Below are 25,239 nucleotides of genomic sequence, written 5' to 3'. Positions count from 1 at the left end.
GGCAGAAATTGAACACTATCCCTCTCATTTCCTTTACAGAAACTCCTGCTTTTTTTTTTTTTTTTTTTTTTTTTTTACTTCTATGAAAGTATTTATATAAGACCTCCCTTAAAACATACATAGTAGATGGAATGGTGATGGTTTGTGGAAGTAAAAACCAGCATTCTCTGACTCCTTCCAACTGAACGCTTCCTGAATCACACCTTGTACAACTGGTAATTCTCATTCAAATGAAGAAATTAAAAGTTTTCTAGAATGTTTATTAACATAATTAATCTGTTTCATTTATGCCTTCATTTTTTGATAATGAAAATGTTCATGTAGCACACAAAGTCAGCTGAGCACAAAGAAAACTGGCAATACAAGGCTGTAACTCCTATCTAAGACTGAAGAGAAGTTCTGGTCCTTTAGCTTCCTTAAATTCTAAGCATTCATCCTTTTCACTGATGCACATATGAGTACTCAAAGTACATTCTAATGGTAGCTGAACACTAACTCTCTTTTTAAAAAAAATTAACATTCCAAAATAAATTTTATTCCCTCTTCTGCAGAAAGTAGGACCAGATGTAGCAGTCCTTTGTTAAAGTATAGTTTAAACCTGAAAAATAATAAATAGTAATAATAAAAAATAATAAAAAAATAATGCTTATGAGGACAAATTATCAAGGTAATAAATATGTAAAACTAACTATCCTTTGATTGGTCTACAAATTATCTGGTTCCTGTAATATCTTCAACTAAGACTCTTCTGCAGCTTATATATCACAAGACACAACAAAACAGAATTAAAATATTTTTAAAAGTATATATTTAATTTTAAAGTGTTTCAGGAAAATCCTGACTATTGATTCTGAAGTACTAAAAAGGAAAGCTGATAGCAAGGATTTTTTTCAATATTCAAGTAGGAATCCTGCTCTCATTCATCTCAGCTGTGACTACAACTGAGCAAAGATTTTACCATATGGGAGATAAAAAAAAGCTGTATCTGATATAAACAACCATTTTTTCACAAACCACCTACTTCTGTGAGATGCTTGGTACCTGCTTACTTGCATGGAAAATAAAACAACTAAACCCTCACCTTAAGATCCAGCATCTTTGGGCAACAAAAACTGTTTATGCCACAAGACACAGACTTTACTAACTTTGTTAATGCTATGGGCTACAACCCAACACAGTGATGAGGAGGTGCTACAGAGGTAGGCCAATGCTTTCCTATAGGTAAGTCAGCATAAATTATGTATTAAAAGTTTAGTTCCAGAAAAAAACCCCAACAGTAAAGTGTGATATAGCAGAGACAGCAGAAAACAGCTGTACAACAACTGCTTGAAATAGGTTTTGTATTGATAGTGTAACAAATACAAACTTTGCCTGCATGAAGCTGCAAGAGACAAAATAAACCCCAGGAAATTCATACAGCTTATGCACATCTAACAGGACAGAGGGAGGTGGAATGAAAAAGGAAGAAAACATTCTTTAATATTCAGGAAAATGAAACATTTCTAAATAGGAAAGAAGCTGACTCCTACATAAGAAGGACATGACACCTAGCAGAGGCCTGTACAGAGAATCCATGCTCTTTTGATAAAATATTCCTCTGAGACTTCAGAATAAATGAAGAGTCCACAGCAAGTAAGCTACAAACACTGGATTTTGGATGCATACAAGTTTTAATAAACATAGTTAAAGACCGATGTAGCAAAAATGCTGATGGTGTTTCTGGAGACATTAGATCACTTTGAAGTCAGGGCTGCTAATACATTTCTTTGGGAAAAGATATTAAGTGACATGGAAGGACAATTCATACAAAATTCTTTAAGGATCAAGAAGTAACTTCAGGATGCTCTTCAAATGACTTGCCAGTTTTCATACTCTAATAAAAACAGGTTACTCTAATAAAAGCTGGTTTGCACCTGCTGCTTCTAATAGCAACAGCAAATAACAGAAATATGGCTGGCCTCTAATACACACATTTGACAGCAAATAATATTGCAGCACAGTATCTGAAAGCACTTGCTCTGAAGTCTCTGTTGATTCACACAACAGTAGCAGAATTAATGAAGTTTTGGGCTGCCCACCCGCTAACTATATCTAATTACATCAGATGAAAGCACTATGTGTTACTGTAAAGATCAAAACTTAGAATTTAAGATCTTCAAGCAAATAGGCTAGTGGGTTGCTTTAATCAGAATGTAGAATGAAGAATGTAATAAACCATTTCATAAAAGTAGATCAAAATTACTCAATCAGCAGTTACCCTGCTATATTTGGGACTGACTGTTGATGACTGCAAATCAAGAACAGAGTCACCATAAGCTATTTATTTAATTTAATTGTATATATTTTTTGACAATTTAAGATTCAAAAGAGGACGTAATGTATTTTTGTGTTAATAAGACTCTTCTGGATAAGACTTCCTGTTAAAAAAGATTGCAATTAAAAAGAAAATAATCTTATAAAACCAGGTTGAAAAGTAAATGGATGAAGTGTTAGAACAATTAAAACATTGCAAAGCTAACTAGGAAAGCAAATATGAAAGCAAAATGCAGGAAATTACTTATTTTATTATGCACATAACTGTGATATTTTTCTGTGTGGAAGTGAACTCTGAGATTTGGCACCCACCTAGACCACACCAAAAAACATGAGTGGCAATTCCTACAGACAGCATCTTATGAGTACAGAGTTTACTTCAGTGGTGCTAACTCAGAAGAATGTGGGTCTGCCACATACCAATGGATGATGGGTTTCATCCCTCAGCTAAGGGAAGAGATAGAAGATAATATATGTGCAATTAAAACTCAAAGACATAGTTGCCAGAGAAAATTGTCATCTCATGAAGGGCTAGAAAGTGCACAGTTTTCCTCAAGCCATCTTTATACCTTTGGTTTTTTTTTTTTCTTTAGTGTAGCATCATACTGGGAATTGAAATTTAAAATTATTCTTTAGGCACAAAAATGACAACTTTCCCACTAAATCCATCTACTAGCTAAGTTGGTAACGGCACTGTCTGTTTGCCAAGTGCCTTCTTCAATTGGAATGTTCTGAAGTTTGCAAGTAACAGTTCTTATTGAACCTTCTGATAATGTTGTTTCTCCCACGCTCCACGAAGAGCAAATCCAACTACGTTTCCCTAACCTGCCCAGTTGGGTAAGGCATTATGGCACTGCTACTCAATAAAATCCTAACACTAGTAAAAATACATGTTACAATAAATTCCAGAGTCTCCAAAACCATCTTTCAGCAGTTTGCTTTCAATAATTTCTGAATTTTTCCATTAATCTCTTCAATATATATCATGTAAAGTATAAATCTAAATCAACCTCATATCAGACATGCAATTCTGTCATTTCAATTTTATACTTCAATGGCTGAAGACTGTGTACCTCTGAGCCACATTTAGGACATGTAAAATACATATTAAATAAAAAGTTACTTTTAATACAGTAGTAACAAAAAACATGTGGACAGCCTATGGTATGTGGCATGGTAGGCCATTCCCCACACAGTGAACATTCCCTGCAGTGAGCCGCTAATGTGTTTTCATTATTGGAAAGACCTGTGATGGGCAAGCACCAAGACGAAATTTTAAGTTTCAGTTTCTGTACATTAATGAATGGTAGCAGATATATCAAAAATTCAGCAAAGCCATGCCATAAGAGCTCCCTGTTCATGTACTCAAACCCTATCTGACGAACACTTTGTGGCTTACAAAAAACTGACCTAATTCCTAGAATGCGTTCTGTAAGTGTTGCAAATGTTCCTTTCCGAAGAAAAATCATAAAATTTAGAAGTCCACAAAGCTTAAGAAGTCCAGATCCAAAACTAATATAGCTCTTAATTTTGCAGAAAGATTGCTGTTGACGATTGCTAAATAAATCATAACATCTTTCTTCCAACCATCTTCCACCAACAGTGAAAATCAGATACCATAACTTCTGGTGTTTGCTCAGTGGCTGGTATTTCTCTGTCTGAGATAAGTTATTCTTGTACTGAATATCGAGAATAGCCTGTCCCACAGTTGCGTTCTTGGAATAGATAGTGAATTTCCATAATATAAGACCTAAAAATGCTTTTACTTCTGGTTCAAAATGAGCCAATACCCCTGGTTTAAATCCATGAAAACAGCTGGTAAACTGGGACCACACTAGTTGTTCCAGGGCTTTGTTTAGTTCAAGAGCATCAAGTTGACTTATTCTGAGCACAGGATTCACACTCTTTTCATTCCCAATGCTGGAGGCCATTTCTTCACAAAAAAAAAATTCTAGAAATAAAACACAAATAAATTTTAGTATAGTGGAATATCTCCTATTTCTATTTTTATTAAATATAACAAATATATATATAACAAATATATATAAATATATAAATATATACATATAAAAATATAGAAATATATATATAACAAATATAATATACCAGCAGTAGTCAAAAAAAAACAAAGTTCTCAGAATTCCCTATAAATATATTATTAAAAAGTCATAGTTCCTTTCAGGAAGTTTTACATTAATATAAAATTAGTACACATTTAAATTTGTTTAAAATATCATTTTTAGAAGAAATTACACTTGACTATTTCTCTCAAACAGTTAACACTGGGTTACAAACAAGTGTTCAACATCATCTAGATATTCAGAAAAATCTAAAATTTATATATATATACACACATTAATAAATGCATATATACATTTTAAAAAAATATTGCAGGGCATAATTGTAATATTCAATTGAACCTTAAAATTGATCAGAAAGAAGAACTGTAACACTATATGATATTTTCTGAAGAAATAGGGAAAATGAACATACTAACCAAAAAATCTGGAAAAGAACAGTGAGGCAGAAAAAGTGCTGCCATACGAACACTTCAATTGCTACAGCTGAAAGCAAAACCATAGAAATACTGACAAATTTAGGAAGATATGGATGAAAATTAAGGTGGGAATGAATAAATATTTCTCAATAAAGGTAGTGAGTTGTTCAGAAAAAAATCATATGAGATTAAAGAAATATTCAGCATTCAGACATAAATTATTATACAGTACTTCACTGAAGTCTGCATATATTTTCTAGAGTGTTTTTTGACAGGGATTGTGCTACTTGTCGTATAACATTTCCAGGCAAGATGATTAATGTGTACTAGCAACTTCCACCAACATATACTCCTCTTGCTCAAGCATCATGGAGAAACATTAAAATAATTTTTAAAATGGCTTCTTTTAAATGTTGTTGCATCTGGCAGTCTGACTGAGAAATAAATGCAATAAGTTGCCAAAGCAAAATACAGGTAACACCTCAATGCAAAGTTGTAGGGTAACCAATTTTTGCTTCCCTTTATGAACAGAAAAATCCCCAATGTGATTCAGAAGTGATTTCAGACAGTATGTAACATATTTCACTTTCTAAACCAGATTCTTTGCATAACAGGCCTGCAAGGAGTCCAAAGCTTTCCAGAGAAAAGATAGGAGGTAGAACCTCAAATTTTTATTTATAAGAGAAAAAACTTATAACCATACAAGATTACTGTGAGTAAAAGATGCTGCAGAGAGTCTCGGTAGCAATGGCTGCTAATGATGCCAGGAATACGAAAAATAAAATCCTTCAAATGAACAACCATATTTGCCAAACAGAAAACCCCAGAAATTTTAAAACACAACATAAAACATCATCTGTAGTTTTCCATATCCATAATTAGCTATCACTGCAAGGAAATATGATTTTGTCCTTAGTGTAGGGTGTGTAACAGTAATTTTCAATTAGCTAAGGTTGCTACATGGGTAGAGTATACAATAGCTCCACCCAGTTTTTTTAAACTCCTCCTTCTATAACAGAAAGCAAAAGGTAGCATAAGGCCACCTCTTCTGGGCAAACAGCTATAGGGCTCATTGCATGAACCCACAGCAGATGGAGAAAACAGGATACAAAGGCAAAGTACCCAAGGCTGTCTCCCTCACACTTCGTCTTTTCTGCAGCAGAAACCAAAGCACAGGAAACATTTTCCAGTATGATCCAAAATACTTTCCTCCTCTAAATATATAAAAAAAGTGTCAATTCAACCCCTACTAGATTTTGCTGCATCACTTCAAAAACTCCAGCACCAATGACCATCCACCATCCTATCCCTCATCTTTTCACTCCACTACCATTTTAGGAACCAGAGCCATCTGCTCTGGAACCTGTCACTGGTTATTTACTCAAAACCCCTCGAAGTCTAATGTCATCTTCATTTTCTCTTCTACTCATTCCAGTTTGTTCTACTTGTTTCAGTGTTCTATGTAACTCCCAACACACAAACCTCCTTCCAAAATGCTGAAGTTACTCAAAAGGGACATATTATTAAACAACTTCCTTGATCCATCTACTAATACTATTTTCCAACATCAGTTAAACCATCTTTTCCAACTGTTTTTCATTACCACAGGTTCTATGAGTAATTTCTATTGTAGGTTTCTCATAAATAAGGCAGACTAAATACAGATTCTTTTCCCCCCATTATAGCTATATTATCTAAAGAAACCTAAGCAAGTGACAAATGGGTCATCAGGAACTTTTCTCTGAAGAAAAAGGAAAATGCATCAAATCCACAGGATTATGATGGATCATGAAATACACACAGACTGGAAGCCTATATGACTGTACACCTGCATTGAAAAAGAGCATGTGGGAATTCTGACAGGAAGCAAGCTGAACTCAAGCCACCAGTGCATCCTTAGAGCACATTAGCATGTGTACAGCCAGCAAACTGAAAAACGTGCATAACACCCTCCACTTCGCATTCGTGAGCCTACCGAAGTCCAGTTTTGTCTTTTTTTCTATGAATAGTACAAAAAAAAATCTCAACAAACTGAAAAGATAATACCAACAGGGTACTATCAGGTAATACCATCAGGTAATACCATCAGGCAATCACAGGTCCCAATATATGAGAAGAGCTTGAAGGAACTCAGATTGTTCAACGTAAAGGACAAGGCAGCTAAGAAGTGGTCTATGAATAATCTACTTCCTAAGAGTTGCAGAGAAGATTAAGTCAAAGTTTTCTGAGAGATGCAATAAAGGAGAGGCAACTGTGTGTTAAGTCACTAAATGAGAAATTCCAATTGGACCCAAGGAAGCTGGAACGTTTTGTCTACCGAGACCAAAATCTCCATCCCCAGAAATTCTTGAAATTTGATCAAATGCCTGATGCCTGAACCTATCTGTTTTAGCAATTAATTTATTCCAAATTTTCACAGGAGAGTAGACTAAATGTTGTAAAGATCTTCTCTGGGAGGACTTGGAGCTTGACATCCTCACTGCCTCACTGCAAAATCTAACAGATATTTTTTTCATGTCTATAATCCTATATAGAAGCGTATTTGAAGGAAATAATTTCATTGGATCTCTCAGTGTGCACTGGAACTTTGTATACAGAAAATGGAAACCACTTTTGAGTCAACACGCCTGAACAGCACAACTACTGTTCGTTAACCTTTGAAATTTTGTCAAATCAACAAGTCGTCTTCTTTAAAGACACAGAATCAACACAATATATATTGTTTAATGGTGTCATGTTTAATGTCTCCTCCTGAATTATCAACTATCAAATTGATTGAACTTTCAGTCATGCTTATACAGACTATATGGAAAAGGAAGAATACCAAACAACAAGAAGGATGCTAACTTTTAAATTATGCTTGTAATATAGCTATGTTAAAAAAAAAAAAAAAAAAAAAAAGCTTTCTTATTGATGAATAATTAAGTGTTCTCAATTCAAGCAATAAATATGGGCATTGTTCTGAAGTTCTTTCCTACTAAGAACATTTAAAGCTTGCTATAGGCCATGGCTGTTAACTGGACCCTGAAAGTTACCTAAAGACTATATCCATATACTTCTGATTGTAATGTGTAAGCACAATTCAGTGTGCTTAGTGTTCTGCTATATGCTATGCTTTCTTCTGAATTAATTTGAGGTTTCATTGCACTTAAAGGGAAGATATTTACTTTGCATAGGCAAATATTAAAAGAGACAGTCTAAAATCTGCATTGTCCTATGAAATCGTCTTCAAATGTCCTAATGATCTGAATAAGAGCAACTGTTTCTTTGAGAGATGAGCCCTAAATTTTAATCTCAATTCTGCTATGGTAGAAAATTTCCCTTTAAATTTCTTCTATAAAAAATCCTTTCAGAAATTTGTTGGTTTTCAGTTTGTATTGTTTTTGCAGATAGTAATACCAAGTAGAAATTAACGAGAACTATAGTATCTTAAAACTAGATTAAAACACACCCTGTAACTGTTAATACTTATCTTGTACTTTTTTTGATTTTTTGCATTCTAAATTTTGCTGAGCTACACAGAATATAGAGAATGTTCATTTTCCTCCATGTTTTTTCATTAAATTCTATTTGTCAAATCCTTGCTGTTTTAACTCTTACTTTAAGTTGCTTAAAACATAAGAAGTCAGAATCCTAGATCCAGTACTGAAAGGGGCAGGTATCAACATTCAGATATACAATAAACTCCATGTGTCATGAACCTTTTACATAAATACTCTTTAAGGCAAGAGAAAAGACGGGTACTTGTAAGGTTCTCCCTTTACTGTCAAAGATATTGCATACCAAAAAAAATTGCCTACCAGAAAAAAAACAAAACAAAAAAAATCCTAAAATGTTCCTGTCTCAAATAACCTATATTTTGTCTGTCTTTTCTTTTTTAAGCAAATAAATAAACAATCTCACTTGTACAGTACATAAAAAATTACTGTATATCACTGGGGAAAAAGGAATTTCTTCTGGTATATATTAGTGCTGTTATTGAGCATTGTAGAAATTATGAATGAATATATTTTATTTGGAAACATGTTATTGACAGAAATCTATCAATAGTAATGTGAGTATTGTCAACAGCCTGTCAATATTAATGTAATTATAATTAAGGGGATAACATGGATTTTAGCTATAATACCAAGTAACATCTCCTGCATTGCTGCTATCAATATAAGCATTATTATTGACCTGTTCTGGGACTATCAGTAGGAGATGTATTACCATCAGGCATATTTGTCAATGCATTCTGCCCACAAAAATTCTACATTTAAATTTACAGGTCTGTAAACTTTGCCTGCAGAAATATACAAAATCCAAGTAACCTCTTGGGTGCCATTTTTTCCACAGGGCTTTTCTACTGTGGATGAGTAATCAACGGGTTTCTATCTCAGAGCAACTGCAGTCGCATTCCCTGCTTTTCTAGCATAATCATTAGATGACAAATAGACATATATGCAGAAGCCTCAAAATAATTTTAAGTATCATCTGTCAAATCACTTTTTGAGAAGCAAAATAAAAACATATTTATACAATTTTTTCCTAACAGTTGGCAGCCAGTCACTAGTGGTGTCTCCTGTGGTGCTGGTGTTTAATATCTTCACTTAGCATCTAGATGAGCGGATTGAGTCCACCATCAGTAAATTTGCAGATGATATCAAGCTGGGAGCATGTGTCCATCTGTTGGAGGGTAGGAAGGTTCTGCAAATGGACCTGGACAGGCTGGATACACGGCTGAGTCTAATAACATGAAGTTTAACAAGTCCAAGTGCCGAGTCCTGCATTCTGGCCACAATGGCAATGCTATAGGCTGGGGATGGTGTGGCTGGACAGTGCCCAGGCAGGAAGGGACCTGGGGGTGCTGGCTGACAGCTGACTGCACATGAGCCAGCAGTGTGCCCTGGCAGCCAAGAAGGCCAACAGCATCCTGGTCTGTATCAGGAACGGTGTGGCCAGCAGGAGCAGGGAGGTCATTCTACCCCAGTACTCAGTACTGGTGAGGCTGCACCTTGAGTGCTGTGTCCAGTTCTGGCCCCTCAGTTTAGGAAGGACGTCGAGACACTTGAGCACATCCAGAGGAGCCAACAAGCCAACCAGCCAAGGCTGGTGAGGTGCTTGGAACACAAATCCCATGAAGAATGGCTGAGGGAGCTGGGGCTGTTTAGACTGGAAAAAAGGAGGCTCAGGAGGCTCTCTGACTCTCTACAACTGCCTGAAAGGTGGCTGTGCTGGTGTCGGTCTCCTCTCCCAGGCAATCAGTGACAGAATAAGAGGACACACTCTTAAGCTGCGCTGAGGGAGTTTAGGTTAGACATCAGGAAAAAATTCTTCACTGAAGGGGTGATTGGGCACTGGAATCATCTGCCCAGGGAGGTGGTGGAGTCATCATCCCTGGAGGTGTTTAAAAAAAGACTGGACAGGGTACTCAGTGCTACGGTTTAATTGATGAGGAGGTGTTTGAAAATCAAGTCCAACCTATGACCTAAGATCCTTTCCAACCTAGCTCATTCTGTAAACTTAAAATTACATTTAGGATGCATAAGTAGCACATCCACTAACTTGACCAAGTTTGTGATTTAATTCTCTTACACAATCTCTTCTGTGTAGACGAAACATGTAGTCTAACACTATACTTACAGAGAGATGGAATGGACTACAACAGACCACCAAACAGTAACGCAGCATGAACACAGGCTCAAAAATACACTGACATATGTCTAACAACCAAGAAAGCTAATTCCACAGTTTTTCTAAGTAGTCTTATGACTTAGTGTTTTATGACCCTAATAATTACAAAGACTCTTCTCCTCATGCTCAGTATAAAGCACGTTTAGTAGAAATCAGGATGGTTCTCATTCCATAGCAGAAACCAGGAACAATGAAAAAGAATTTCCATTTTGCTGCACCTTCTCAAGAGCAAAAAGCAGCAAGGCATGTGAGAGAACCAACTAACCACAGAAGATTTGCAAAACTAGACAACATCTGCCTTCCTAGAACAGGCATGGTATGATCCTCTAGAAAAACCAATTCAAACCAAAAACCCAAGTAAAATCCGCAACAAAACAACAACTTTACTCTGTTTTCCAGCAGCAATTTACCTTGAAATGTACTATATCTTCATGTTTTTTTCCTCTCATTTTTCTATCTGAATAATTATTTCCTGTTTTGAATTCATGTATTTTGAGTTTTTCATGTTAAATGCCTGCATTGTTTTTCACCTTGTTGATTTTACACTTTCCAAACTGATTAGGAGTACGCTGGATTCAGATCTTAAGTTTAAAACAAAGGAAAAAAGAAAACCGTAAACTTTCAACCTCTCTCCAGCTTGTATCATCAGTAACTTTTCTAAGCATGTGTTCTCTTCCATCATCCAACTCACTAATGCCTTTTCATCTTGACAGGGTACTACAGATAACTACTCTGTAAAGGCAATCTTTCAACTTGATGCTGATAACACCAACATCTAATGGAAACAATATTGATATTACGTTTCCTTAACTTGCTCATGTAAGGAAAAAGACTTTATTAAAATCAAGCTGTATTGTAGCTATAGTTCTCTTAACCAAACTTGTTATTCTTATGAAGAAGAGAAAAATATTGAGGTTTCTTACAAACAGGTCTCACCAAACCATACTGGCTGTTTTACCATCGCTCTTCCACACATCGTTAGATACAAATTAATTGCTAAACTATTTACTCCTGAACCTTTATTTGGAATCAAAACAGACAGCTTCAATAATTCTCTTAACAGAAGAATAAAGAGGCACAAAACCAGAAACACACAAACCCATTTTGCTGGCTATTTCCACCCTCTGGGATATTAAATAAATAAATAAAATCAGCAGTGCCTAATTCCTCAATCATTCCAGGACGAATTTTATTAGGATTTGCTACTTGAGCACATCTATATTAAGATTCCTTAGGCTATTCCTTCTGTGCTTTGGTTCCACTCTTATTTCCTGTCTAAGATTAATTTCATGAAAGTAGCAGGTCACAATATATCTCTTTTACAAAGTATGAAGGAAAGAATCAGTCTTTGAAAGTCTGTTCCTTGTTCTCCTTTCTTATTTAATAACAGATCTAGGTAATGGACTTATCCCTTCATGCCTCCTCTTACTCAGATTTTTGGACCCTTTCATTGATTCTTTTCTTGTGCTTGAAATTGAAACTTATTTTGTTCTTCAGAGTCACCAATTTTATTCTTACATTCCTATGCTATTTTTTTATATTCATCGCTAATCATGTTGTATTATTTCTGCCTGGATAACTTTTTAATTTTCAGGCCATGGAAGAATTCCTGATATAAAGTCTCTTAATATTCACTATTACTATTTTTTATTATTATTATAAACTATCTCAACACAAACAACAGGATATACATTAAAGATAACAATTTTTCAGCCTTTTCAACAGACTAGATTCTGCCAAGTCCCAGCATTGGGATCAGTGGTCCAAGCATGGGAAAGCAGTATGCAGAGCAGGCATGCTAGAAATCATCTCCTCTCTGGAGATAACAATAACACAGCTCCTTTTTCCTTCGGGAGCTACAATACATCCGGTACTGCACATTCAGCATTGCCATACTGCACGTGTGTGAGAGTAGAGAAGCAAACCACAGCCTTGGTTTACAATCCCTCCTTTGACACTCATGGTATCAACAGATAGCTATGAAAACTACCTTTCCACCCATCACAAGAATGCTGAGAAGTTTTTTTAATGTGGAGTGTTCTACCTTTTCCTTTGTGAAAATGTGTATCATTTAACTGTTCTTTTTGGGTATTCTCAGTAGCAGAGGATATTTTAGATGTCAATTTAAAATCAATAAATTTTAAAAATGAGAAATCAAATGATACATATTCAGTTAATTTTAAAATCTTCCTTTACACTAACTCTCATAACACAGAACATGAAACCCAGCTGCTCAAAGCCTCATGTCTCACCATTAATTCTCATCTCTTTTTTTTCCTTATCAAGTGCAGAGAGAAATATCCTCAGATCAAAGTCTAATTGGGAGCCCCAACTGTGTTGTCTCTTAATCACTGTAAAAATTAACTTATCACTATATCATTACCTCAAATAACCCTAAAAAAGATTGATTTTGTATTACTGTCTGGATTTCTATATACTTCAGACAAATACCTATCATTTTCTAAAGAACATAAATTGATTCTTTAACTGTTTGGAATAACTACTAACACTAATTGAAAAGTCAGTAACATGCACTACAATCACAGAAACTATTATTTATTTCTTATATTCCTGGGAGAAAGGATTATTTCTCAAAATTAATTCAAAGAAAACACTGAATGACTGTGTAACAAATCAATCCTATAGATAAAATTAAGAATATTTTTATGGAGGTTAACTGAGCAACTAGTAAATAATCCTAGAATCCTAAATGCTACAGTTACATTTCAGGTCCAAAGAACAAGCACAAGACAAAGACACATTCAAATAACAGGTTGCTTTTCCAATTTTAACTCAGTAAACTTAGATTTCATAAAAATGAGATACAAGAGATTAGCCACTGCTGAATGCCTGGAGACAGCAAGGAAACATAATGATAGCTCATTGATTTATCTTCCATAAACTACCTGCCAGAATCAAAATATTAGGGCTTCAAGTTACAAAATCAAAACCAGCTCAGAACAGCCAGAATTGATACAACAGTAATGAAGAGCAGCAGGAAAGTGCTGCACTGTTAGAAGCTGTAAATCAGTCATTTCTGTCAGCATTTGATGGAAACTGAAAATCCCACATCAGTGTAACACATCCCCTCGATGAATGCTAGCAACCAAGACTATTACCAGCCACTCCTAAAGACACTCTGAATGCCAAAAGCTTCTACTGACTTCAGATAAATTTGTCATCAGTCAGCACTCTTAAAAAACAGATTATTAGATCTAAACAACCAGATCTGATAATTACCTCATAACTAACACTTAAAATACTGCTTTTTAAAATTTGTGATGCTAAACTCAAGGCTATATAAACCTCAAAATACATTTGTATTCCTCATAGCATAGAAGCCAGAGACAGCACCATTCTACCAACTTTCTTGATATGCCTAAGTTTCATTCATTGGAATAAACAGGAAGATAAGCATGTAACAAGCTAATGTTCCATCACTATTATTCTTAATCCCATATCCTTTTTCTCTTCCTCCCTCATCTTATTTCCTCTTTTGTCATCCTGCTCCTTAGTACATCAAATTACAAATTCATCTTTAAAGGGAAGTGTCAGTTCCACTTATAAATTCTCATTCTCTGTTATACTAAATGAAATCTAGCCGTTGTTCCTTTTAAAGCAATCAATGATAAAAATCCAAAAGTGTAAAAAGAAAGCTGTATTGTAACTTGAAGACTTCCAAAAACCATGGTTAAAAATCTCTTGATCTAGATGCTGAGCAAAGTATGTGCCTAGTACAAAACAGACTATTTTTTTCTTTGGAACTAGGTAATGGGAATTATTTGGAGAAGTACCTTACCTTTATTTTTGATGAACTAAAATGGTGAAGAGAGATTTGGTTGAAGTAGTTGAACAGAGTGGTAACTGTAATGGTTAGCTGGGAAAAAACAGACCCTTGTAAGGAAGGGGCAACATCTCTGATGTAACAGCAAACGGAGGTGTAAAGGCTAAGCAAAGTTAGGAATTAAGTTAATAATGTAGGTGTCAACTGCTGATGTGATCAACAGATGACCGTGAGACTAGTATTTGAAGACATTTTGGGAGTGATAAGGATATGAAGTTCTGGTAAAAGGGTGGCTAAGTAATACTGCAATGCATGCACATCAGTGAAAAGAATGCAAGGCTTAGTAAATGTGCCATCTTTTGTGTAAAGCAGATGAAATATCACCTGGTGGCAGAAGTATGCAGCTCCATTTCAGAATGGTCCAATGACAGAACATGAACGCACACTTGCGAGCACAGGGAGGGCAATTATAGCCATAACTCTTCCTTTGCTGGTTACTGTTACTTTTCTGAAAAGTTAGTCTTATACCTCATGATATATGTAACATCTGCATTTCATTGTTGTAAGGGCACTGTATCTCACATCACCTTATTTGTCAAGCACAGTGTCAATCCCAATTTAATGCATCTTTTCCATGCCCCTCCTTACATTTCTTCCTTTCAAAACTACCTAAAAAACAAATAAAATGTCATCTAAGTTAAATTCTCATTTCCTAGCTCTGTGTCTCTGTTTTGCTCCTACCTGTCTGATTCATATGAATGGATCACCAGATAAGTATGGAGATGCCAGGATGAAGATTGAGAAGATACATACAAGAGATTCAGAAGCAACACCTGCTCTATATACTCTGATTCAATCTACCACAGACGACAGAACCTTGCAATTTTGCATTAAACACTTTACGCTTATCATTTATGAAACACAGTCACTTGCCCAGATTTTATTCCAACTTTCTTCCTTTTTGCATACATATGTATACCAACTGCATAGTCATGAATATTCAGCAATATGCAAGTGCAACAATGCTGATCCAAGTACTGCTCCGCAGGAACACAAGGTCTTTTAACCTTTTATTAGAAATACTTATTAGATAAGAATGGTAAAATCTGTCCTAAATGCCTAAGTCATAATTAACCCATGCCCACATCTGTACCAAAAGGAGGACTCCATGTAAAAACAGTGCTGTTACAGACTGTGTATATTTATGATTTCCTAGAACCAATGAAGTCCTGCATCAATAAAAAGACAAGCCTGTTCACTCTAGATTTTAAGTTCTGTATTATATGGCATAATTTATGAATAATTTGACCTAAACTGGTGTAAGGATAAAGAACAGTACTTTACTTGACATATATGCCTAATTCTTCAGGCTTTTGTTCTATAAAAACCTAAGGTAATGCAATTTTTGACAGCTACAGTCACTGTCTCCTGTTTTTCTTCTACTGTGTATTCTGTCCTTATCTTACAGATTAGCACAAGCACTCATTTTAATTTCTACTGGCAAAAGCCCATCCTATTTAAACTTATTTTTCTGCAGATTTAGTACACAAACAGGTCGCCACAGAATCAGGTAAGATACATGCAGTACCAGTAAAAAGAACAACAGGGTCAGGAAAACCAGGTAATTGTGGAACCAAATGCCTTTGAATCTCAGCATCATACTCTTACATCCACCACCAGTTAACAGTAAGACAGAATCTCAAGTCTTTTGTCTGACTTGAAGAACCGTTCTTTCAGTCTTCAACGTGCTGAATGTTCAAGCAAAACACTGCAACACTACAAATACAAGTAATGAAATTTTAGCTGTCTTTCAAAAATAAAAAGAAAATAACTATTCGTACAAGTCAACTGTAGGACTCATGCAGACTGGCAAGTGAGAGGCTACTCTGTGTTTAATTAAGTAACACTATGTGATTCCTCCCTACTTGTAGCTTTTTTTGTACAATTGTACCTTGAAATGTCAGGCATACACAATGGCTTCTAGGGGTGCTGGGAAAATTTGATGTGCTCAGTGTCCCCAATCTTTGACACTTTTATTACTTGGTAATTATGGGAACTTTAAGCGCACTGGAAGGAAAGACTGATACACTTCCACCACACTTCTCCTCAATCCTGTAACTTCATTAGCATTTTAGAATCAACTGAATGGTTGCATACATGTATTACAAGTAACAGTTTAGAAGAGGGATAATAATTTCCTTGCTAGGCAGTCTGAGTGTTACAACTTGTGAAATCCCTCTGCAATTCCAATGTGCATTTCCCTTCATGATTTAGTTATGACCCACACTGTCATGGCATTACAATAATTTCCTTTCCAGGAAAAGTTTTTCCTCCTTACCAAACCCCTCCTGTGATATTTTTTGCCTGCTTCTCTGCCTACAGAATTAACATTACTTTTGAATACGTTTTATTTTAATGTGTTTTTTCAAGTTTTCTTAGAATTTAAATTTTGATTAACTCATTATTTTCTAATCCCACCCACAACATTAGCAAAAAGTAAGAGTGGAGATAAGGAGAATCAGAGACAAGATTTTTAGGGACATTATTTCCAGGCAGCTACTGATACAGACACAATGAATATTAGCAGCATTCAAATCAACTTCCTCCTAAAAGCAAAAAACCTTCTCAGGTCCTCCCTTGCAGGAGGAAGGATGAAGTGCCCAGACCCAGTAAGAATCAATCTTGAATCAAGAGTTGTACCATTATTGTAATTCCTCTTCCTATATAGTGTATGTTCCCTTTTTTCCTCAAATTTCTCTTCCTTTATTTCTCTTAATTTTCCCCCTCCCTCTGAAAAATCTGAATTTAGTTTCCTTTTCAAAAGAGTCTGAAATAAACATCTGAAGTTCTTGTATTCCACTTCCAAACCAAAAAACCCATACCCCCATCTCTGAGAGAGTTATGTTACAAAAAGACAGCATCCTTTCCTGAAGATTTTTGTAAAGTTTAGATGTGAACTGATGATGCTTGTAGTTGTAAGTCAGCTGTATGGCTGCAGGAACAATTTAGCTCTTGAAGAAGCTACAGAAAAGAGAGCCTACCTTCTCTGTACATATACAGCACAATCTGACTATGAGCCTGCATCTTTTTAGCACAGCATATTGGCCATTTTACAATACAGTGAGACCATTTCAAGCCATAAACAATGTGCAGTCATTTAGGTTGAAAATTTAAATTCCTTTCTGGATGCTCTGAAAAATTGCATGAATAGCTAACATTTGGGAACCAGAGACAAATTTACTTTAAGTAATTCCACTGAAAGATTGATTTTAATTGACAAAATTATCATCTTCTAACTGCATACATTGCATCATCCAGATCATTAATGGAGATGTCAAACAGGCTGAAGTCAGTATTGACCCCTGGGGTACAACAGTAGTTACCAGCTTCCAACTAGACTTTACACAACTGACTGCCACTCCCTGTGGTCCATCTGTTCGGCACATTTTATGTAACCTCACGATTTGCTCACCCAGCCCATACTGCAGCAGCTTCTCCAGGAGGATGTCACAGGAGACACTGCTGAAAGACTTACTGAGCAAGTATTTACTGCCCTCCCTCCCCATGTTTACCAAGCCAGTCATTTAATTGTAGAAAATTATCAGGTTGGTGGAGAATGGCTTCCCCTTGGTAAATCCATGCTGACTACTCCTGACCATGTTCTTTAATGTGTCTTAGAAGGGTTTCCAGGACTAGCTGCTCCATCATCTTCCATCCTTCTGGGGAAATCAAGCTAAAGCTGATCAGGCTGTAGTTCCCTGAGTACTTTTTCTTGCCCTTTTGAAAACAGAAGGAACATTAACTTTCCTCCAGTCTACAGGCACTTCTCCCAGTTCCTCAATCTCTCAGTCCTATCATTATTGAGATTGTCCTCACAATGGTATCAGTCAGCTCTCTCAGGACTCATGGGTTGATTCCCAGAGTGTTATCTATTTCATATTTACTTAAGTATTCTCTGACCTAAACCTCTTCTAAACCTCTTCTTTATTGACCCTGCTCCAGATTTTTCCCTATGTCCTACAGTTCCTAAAAGTATTTGCTAGTAGAGATGGAAGCAAAGGCAGCCTGCAGAACCTCAGCCTTTTCCACATTCCCTATTCATTCAGCCATGAGACCCCATTTTCCCTAGTACTCCTCCTGCTACTGGTGTATTTACAGAAGCAATCCTTGTTATCTTTGACATCCCTCTTAGATTCAACCCCAGGTAGAGTCTGACTTTCCTAATCACATCCATGCATGCTCAGACACTGTGGTACTGCTCCCAGGTTATCTGTTCCTGCTTCTGCACATTCACTTTTAATGTCTGACTTTCATGAGGAGCTCCTTGTTCATCAATGCATAGCTGCTGGCATTTTAGCCTGACTTCATAACTGTTGGGATGGACTGCTCTTGAGCTCTGAGGAGGCGATCCTTGAGTATCAGCCAGATTTGCTGCATCCCTCCAGGGCCTGACCCTGGGGGATTCTTCCAAGTAGATCCCTGAAGAGGCCAGAGCCTGAGCCTGTTTTCCTAAAATCCAGGGCAATGATCTTACTTTCTTATCCTTAAACCAGGCTCTCAGAGAAAGCCAGCACTAATATCACTAACCGAGTGAATAAGGAATAGATTACATTAGTTTCTGTCAGAGACCATATAGCTTAAAGGAAATATTGCTAAAATGGCACAAACACAGTGAACTTCTTTATTGAAAAAGTTATTACCTAGAGAGTCTTAAAAAAGCCCTCTCTGCCCAAAAATAATTAAATACCTAAAAGGTTTAGGAAGCAAAGTATCAAAAATGTAATATATCATATCTTATTCTTCAGTTGGACTGACATTAATACAGAATGAATTTATTGGTAATATATGAAGAACACTGCTTATTAAATACAGTGCTATCTTTTAATTCAAATGTTTATTTGTATTTCTTATTATCTTAATTATCATTATTGGAGCGTACCATGCTTACAAGCTAATTCAATGAAATTGTATTTATGTCTGAAGCTTATCAGTTAGTGTTAGTTGGACACAATTTATTTGTTTCTTTACATCTTCTTGATCGTTGTTTTCATGGAATAAATGCAGAAATTCCAAGTGCAGTAACAGTGCTGTGGAATTTTTAAAAGTTTTGCAAGAGCAGGCCTTTATAACCAATAATGAAATAAAACACTTGAGTGACAAGGCACATAAATTATAATCTCCAACTGTTGACTGATTTTGTCTACTGTTTAATTTACTACTAATTTTCCTTCAAGAAGCTGCCCATCTCTTCCCTTCTTTGTCCTCCCCTCCCCTTGTCTCTGAACCTCATGGCTTTGAAAATACTTTCCTATGTTTAAAAAACACAAGAAAAGACATTGCCATTAACCCACATTTGGAACATGCATTTAAATGTTTAGGAGTTTTTTTTCCCTGAAAGACCATTTGTTTCTCTCGTATATCCAGTTATATGTTAATATTGGATTCAGATACACTTTGATGATTTATATATTGAAAAGTCATTTATTTTACACCATATTCTTGGTATTGATACTACGTAGCCATAAACTGTTTTCTTCCTACCCAAATATTCTCTAGGTAGCAGCTTTTAGCCTTTTTCAAGACTGTCACTACAAAAGACTATAAACACGGAGAACATAAAATGTCTTTCTTGACTTACACCACAGAATTTGATGTTAAAGAACAAATTAAGATCCTTGGATCATAACAGTGTCAAAAACTATCAGAGTATAAAAATAACCTTTCCTACTCTATTCTATGAAGGGTTCAATCAAGTCTTTATATACTAATAATACCTATTTGAAAGTTTTAGTTTAATTTAATGTGGTCTGTTACAAGAACACTTACTTCCTACATGTCCTGAATCACCCTAAGTATCAAAACCTTTCTATAACTACAGTCTTTAATGAAGTTAAACCTACAGTCTTCACCTACAGACATGGGTGAACAATAAAAGAATCTAATAGGAGACAAACAGAGCTGTCAAACAAACAAAAACAATTCCATCCCAAATCTAAACATCTTCCTTGCACAGAACAGGCATAGATCTAGCCTGAGCCCTAGTACTCTACGAACGTGAACTGAGGCATGCTGTTCTAGCTACTTGGGAGCCCTTTAACAAGTGGAGAGATCCATAATGCACCTGAAGGCCCTTTACCTAAGAAATATTTTTTAAAAAAATAAATTCAGAACATGATATTTTATAAGTCTGCACTACCATACTAAGAGTTCTAAGATTAGCTCTGATATATGTAAGCATGCGCTGATTCAAATACACGTAAGTTTGCTACTATCACTTTTCAGCCTTCAACATTTCTAAGAAAAGTAAAAGAAATTTTGACACTCATGCAGAGAGGTATCTAATTTTAATTCTTTACTTCATTAGAACAACATAAATGGGAATGGATTTTTTCAATTGCTGAAAAGGATGTTCTTGACAAATAAAAAACTATAAGTTTGAACAAAGATATGCCTCAGATTAATGCAATTTCACAATATTCTGTACTCAATAATAAACTTTCTCAATTCCTACTTTAAAAACTGCAAATATAAACATGTTACACTGAGGCTTTTGAAATATTGATATACACACAAACTCTCACTACATAAAAAGGCCCAAACACCCCATCTCTTTTAGCCTCTCCCTAAAAAATCCAGACTAGTAGGCATAAAAGAGGGTGCAATATAATATCCTTGCAAAACCTTCACAGGCAATAGCTTTAAATGTATTCCACTTTCCAATCACAGACTCTACCAAAAACCTTACAATACGGAGAACACTGCAATCATCACAGTAATTAAAACTGTAAATCACAGAATCCTAGAATCATTGAGATCATCTAGGACTCTAGGACCAAGATCATCAAGACCAACCATCAACACAGCACTAACACCAAAAAAGTATTCTTACTAACATCTAATGCTACAGGCACCAGTAAGCAAAGCAGACATTTCAATACTGACATGATCATATATTTCTGTACTAATTTCCAGAATTATTAAAGTATAACTGTCGAATCCTTCAGTACTCCTGATGTGCCCTACTTACTTCATTTCCACTGAAAACTAAAAGGAAAAAAAAGCCCTTTTAATGAGCTAATTTATGAATCTTATAGATGTGAATTTAACCCCACAGCAAGTAACAGAAATTGATGACTTCACACTGTATAAACAAGCACTGAAAAAACCCTCAAAACATTAATTTTTCCTCTCTTTAATAGCTTATTTACTGCTCAAATTAAGTACCAGCAATGACACTTTCAGTTGTTTTACTACTAATCACTTCATTAGCTAAACTAGTCATGATGGACAGCCAAGAACTGAAAAAGAAGCTGCTGCTGAGGAGGAACCACAACCAAAAGATGAAAAATAATTTGTAGTAGAAAACACTGATAAATCAGATCTTCAAAAAGAATAAAAATAGCTTTAGTCTTAGAAAGAAAACTTTATCAACAACTGTTGCTAAACTGTATGTCAAGAAAAGCTTCAAGAAACTATAAAACCCCAGGAGTCTGACAATAATTAGTTAACTTCCAATGAAATTAAATGGCAAAGTATTTTGGACTCAAATTTTAGTACAGACTTCATCATTTAGTACAAAGTTTAGACACAGTTCATCTCTGACCTTAGCGAACACTTCCCTCACACTGACAAGGTGAAAGATCATACAAGAGATATACAGTGCTGTCATAAGCAGAATTTGTTCGTCAAAACACACTGGCCATTCAGAACAAACCCACATTTGTTTTGCGGCGAACTAATGGTTTGCTACTTACAGGCTGCACAAAACTGGGTTAACAGAAAGTGGGAAGGTGCCACCCTCATTTTTAGGTTTCTTTGCCACCTATAGCAGGCAGTCAGAAGAATGACCCTTGAAGATTATAAACATTTCAGCATATGAGCTGCTATCAGAATTCGGATGATAATACTCCTGTGACAGGATACGATGCCCTTTCCTCTGCGCAGAGGTCGTCCCCAGGCTCTGTCCTCTCGCACCCACGCCTGGGCCTAGCAGGAAAGCGCCCCCCGTCCGCACGCTGCGGCACTCACGGAACGGGGCGACCGGGGAGTGCAGGTGGCCAAACACAAGTTCTTATAAACATGAGCTCCGAGGCCTGAGCCAAGGGACTGCCCGGCCTGCCGAAGGCCCCGGCCCTGCAGCGGCTCCCGCCCGCCGCAGCCGCTCCGTCTCGTCCCGCCCCACGCACCGACTGACCTGTGCCGCTGCCGGGCCCAGCCCTGCGCCACGCCGCGGGTGCGCCGGGCTCAGCCTCGAGCCTCCCAGCGAAGCTCTGCGCGGGCGGAGCCGCCCCGGGCGCTCTCCCGGTCACGGCAGCAGCGGGTCGCGGCAGCAGCTGCCCACAGCGGCGGCCGCACGGACCGCAGTGCGCCGGCCAGCGCCCGGCGCGCCTGCGCAGGAAGCGCTCCGGGAGACCGGGACGGCGCGCGGGAAGGGCTCCCCGCACGGCGGCCGTGCCGGGGCGGGCCGCGCGCTGCTTGACTGACAGCCCGAGCAGCGAATCAGCGGCCCGGAGAGTGGCGGAGCAGCCAATGGCAGCGGGGGGCGGGGCGGCTCCGGGGCCGGTGACCCCGGGTCTGGGGGCGCGGTGGGAGCCGGACGGCGCTGCCGCCGTTCGCGGGCGGGCCGGCGCCAGTAGCGGCTCCTGCTCGGGGTGGGGGCTGCCCGTGTGGGAATGGAGAAACTCCTGGCTGGGTGGCGTGGTCAGCGAGCCGCTTGGAGCGGAGGGCAGTCTGCGGTGGAGTCCGTGGGGAGGCGGGAGGCCTGTGGAGCCTTTGCGGGCAGGATTCCCAGGCCTGTGGGAGGAGGAACAAGGGGACTGGGGAAGCAGTAAAGGCACACAGGCCGTGTTTCTCCAGCAGTTGCACTGTTCGCTACATGGTTGCTCGGTTAGTTACTGGCATCGGTGTCAGGTTTTCCCTCACGGGCTCGGAAGTGTTTTAGGTGATTCAAACGCTATGATTTAATTGTTGTACGCCTTAGGTGAGGCAAACTGCACTGTGATGTTGGCTATTACTGTTCTGGGAACAAATTAAAAGAACTCTGTGTGAGCAGGTTGGGGGGAATTGTCAATGCATATTAAACAAAAGTTAAAAGATACTCAAGTAGTGATTTATTTATCTCCAAACCACAACTATATTTAGTTTTGACGTATTCATGAATGCAGATTCACAGGTGACACGAAGGGTTACAGTTCCTCAGATAACTTCCTGAGGTTGTCTTTGCTGAGGAGACTGAGGGGACATTCCCTAGGCACATATTGCTAGGTTTTCTACCATTTTTTTCTAACTTGAGAAATTAGATAGCACTCTGGTCTGCCTTAGGTATCACCAATCAAAATGCAGACCTTTATGAATATCAGGATCCTGAAAGAACAGTTTTGTTCAGTGTTTACATGTATTTTTTCACAATGACAAAGCAGTAAGGCAAAACAGATGCCTAACTTTTTAATAATGAGTAATTCCTCTTTTAGAATACCTGTTTGAAGTGAATAGGGCTAATTCACATGACTGATTTCACAAAAAGGATTAGATATTTTTGTATGAAATGTACATTTTAAGCAAAGTGAGGTAACTATCTTCTGAGTTAGAAAGACTCTTTTGTTTGATGGCAAAACATTGTAGTGAAAATCTTATTACCACTAATAAAAAAAGAAAATCACCCCAAATATTTAAATAGTATACTATGTACACCAAAGTATTTGAGGTAATTTTTGCTTTGTTTTTAAAACAAAACCATGTAATAATTTACTTCGGCTGAGGACCAGTTAATAGAACCATGACTTTAATTTATTATCATTATTTTATCATTGTATATTTGAATTAGGAACAAAGAAAAACGCTTCCTTGTGTGGAGAGCTTACCATTTAAGATCTTGTGAAGCGAGACTTTGTGTCACATGGGCATAGCAGAGGAGCTGCAGCTCCAGAGTTAAGCAGTGTGCTGTTTCTTGGTGGGGCTGGTGCTGAGGCTGTCTCTGGGAGCCATGCTTGCTTCTGTTTTGACCTGACACTGCAGAGGCAGCTGGCTATCCCCCGTCACAGGAGGTCTGAACAAAAGCTTGCAGAGCTAAGTTGTCAATGCTTGGCATACTTACAGGCCCTGTAACAGGAAGTATCATAGGGCAGTGCTGAACAAGTCTTACAGGTAGAGTAAGAGTTTGGACATGAGTTCTGGAAGCTGAGTTTCAGAATAATCCAGGAGTAACTCTTGATGAAGACACCTTGTTTACTCCAGTTACTGAAATAAGTAGTAAACAAATAAGGTACTTCATATCCAAAGTGTGTCCTCATTTCTGCATTTCTGTACTCATCTGACACTCGCATTTCTTCCTGCTGTTATTTCTTCTCTGTTCCTATGGAGATCATCTGGCGTTCATGCTGCTGAGAATTCTATCTCTCCTTAGGCCATGATATGGATAAAAACAGCATATTTGTTGCTGAGCAGGTTGGTTTTGCAGACTGGATAATCTTACTGTTTTGGAAACTGGAAAAGAACATGCTTGCTTAAAATATACTACAGTGGAGAAAAAGGGAGTTTTTAGGTATGCTCTCTATAGAAATAGAGAGCAAACTAAGATTACCTTTCTCTTTGAAACACTTTAAACACCCCTTCCTGCATGCAAGCAGTACTTAAATTGTTGTGGTTTGCTGGTGGTTCAGTTATCAAAATGTTATTTGTAGTGTCTTTGTAGTAAGCTGCACAGATTGGGAATTTTGTCACTGCTGTTAATATTCTTCCTGAAGCAGAAAACCACAACTAAGGGACTGAAATATGAAGAAAGAGAGGGGGATGGAAGAAAAATGAAAAGCTAAAGCATACCTTTGTCCAAGGTTTTCATTTGTGTCTAACCTTCCCTGTCATTTCTACCCTTCTAATTCTTTCAGGATATGATAGAAAAATGTCTACTCTGACTATAGAAAAGCACTCTCAAATTTCTGTGCCACTACTTGAAACACGGTGATGCTTTTAA

General features: G+C 37.3%; 1 protein-coding gene across 4 annotated transcripts; it reads right to left on the bottom strand.

Moving 5' to 3' along the window:
• Window positions 1–719: 719 nt before the first annotated feature.
• PEX2 (peroxisomal biogenesis factor 2) lies at window positions 720–22,730 on the bottom strand. Of its 4 annotated transcripts, none has more exons than XM_056484722.1 (3): window positions 22,465–22,554; window positions 14,858–14,939; window positions 720–4,264 (listed from the first exon to the last, which is right to left on the bottom strand). In XM_056484722.1, exon 3 carries the CDS (start codon window positions 4,242–4,244, stop codon window positions 3,330–3,332), a length of 915 nt encoding a protein of 304 aa, XP_056340697.1. In that variant the 5' UTR covers window positions 4,245–4,264; window positions 14,858–14,939; window positions 22,465–22,554; the 3' UTR covers window positions 720–3,329. The 4 variants fall into 4 exon arrangements, with proteins under 4 accessions (XP_056340697.1, XP_056340699.1, XP_056340696.1 ...); XM_056484724.1 differs by lacking the exons at window positions 14,858–14,939; window positions 22,465–22,554 and adding exons at window positions 14,286–14,363; window positions 14,655–14,808; XM_056484721.1 differs by lacking the exon at window positions 14,858–14,939 and having other exon boundaries at window positions 22,465–22,730.
• Between the last annotated feature and the right edge of the window lie 2,509 nt (window positions 22,731–25,239).

This window comes from Oenanthe melanoleuca, chromosome 2, assembly GCF_029582105.1.
Source record: "Oenanthe melanoleuca isolate GR-GAL-2019-014 chromosome 2, OMel1.0, whole genome shotgun sequence".
NCBI lineage: Eukaryota > Metazoa > Chordata > Aves > Passeriformes > Muscicapidae > Oenanthe > Oenanthe melanoleuca.
This window is presented reverse-complemented; position numbering and strand designations above follow the sequence as displayed.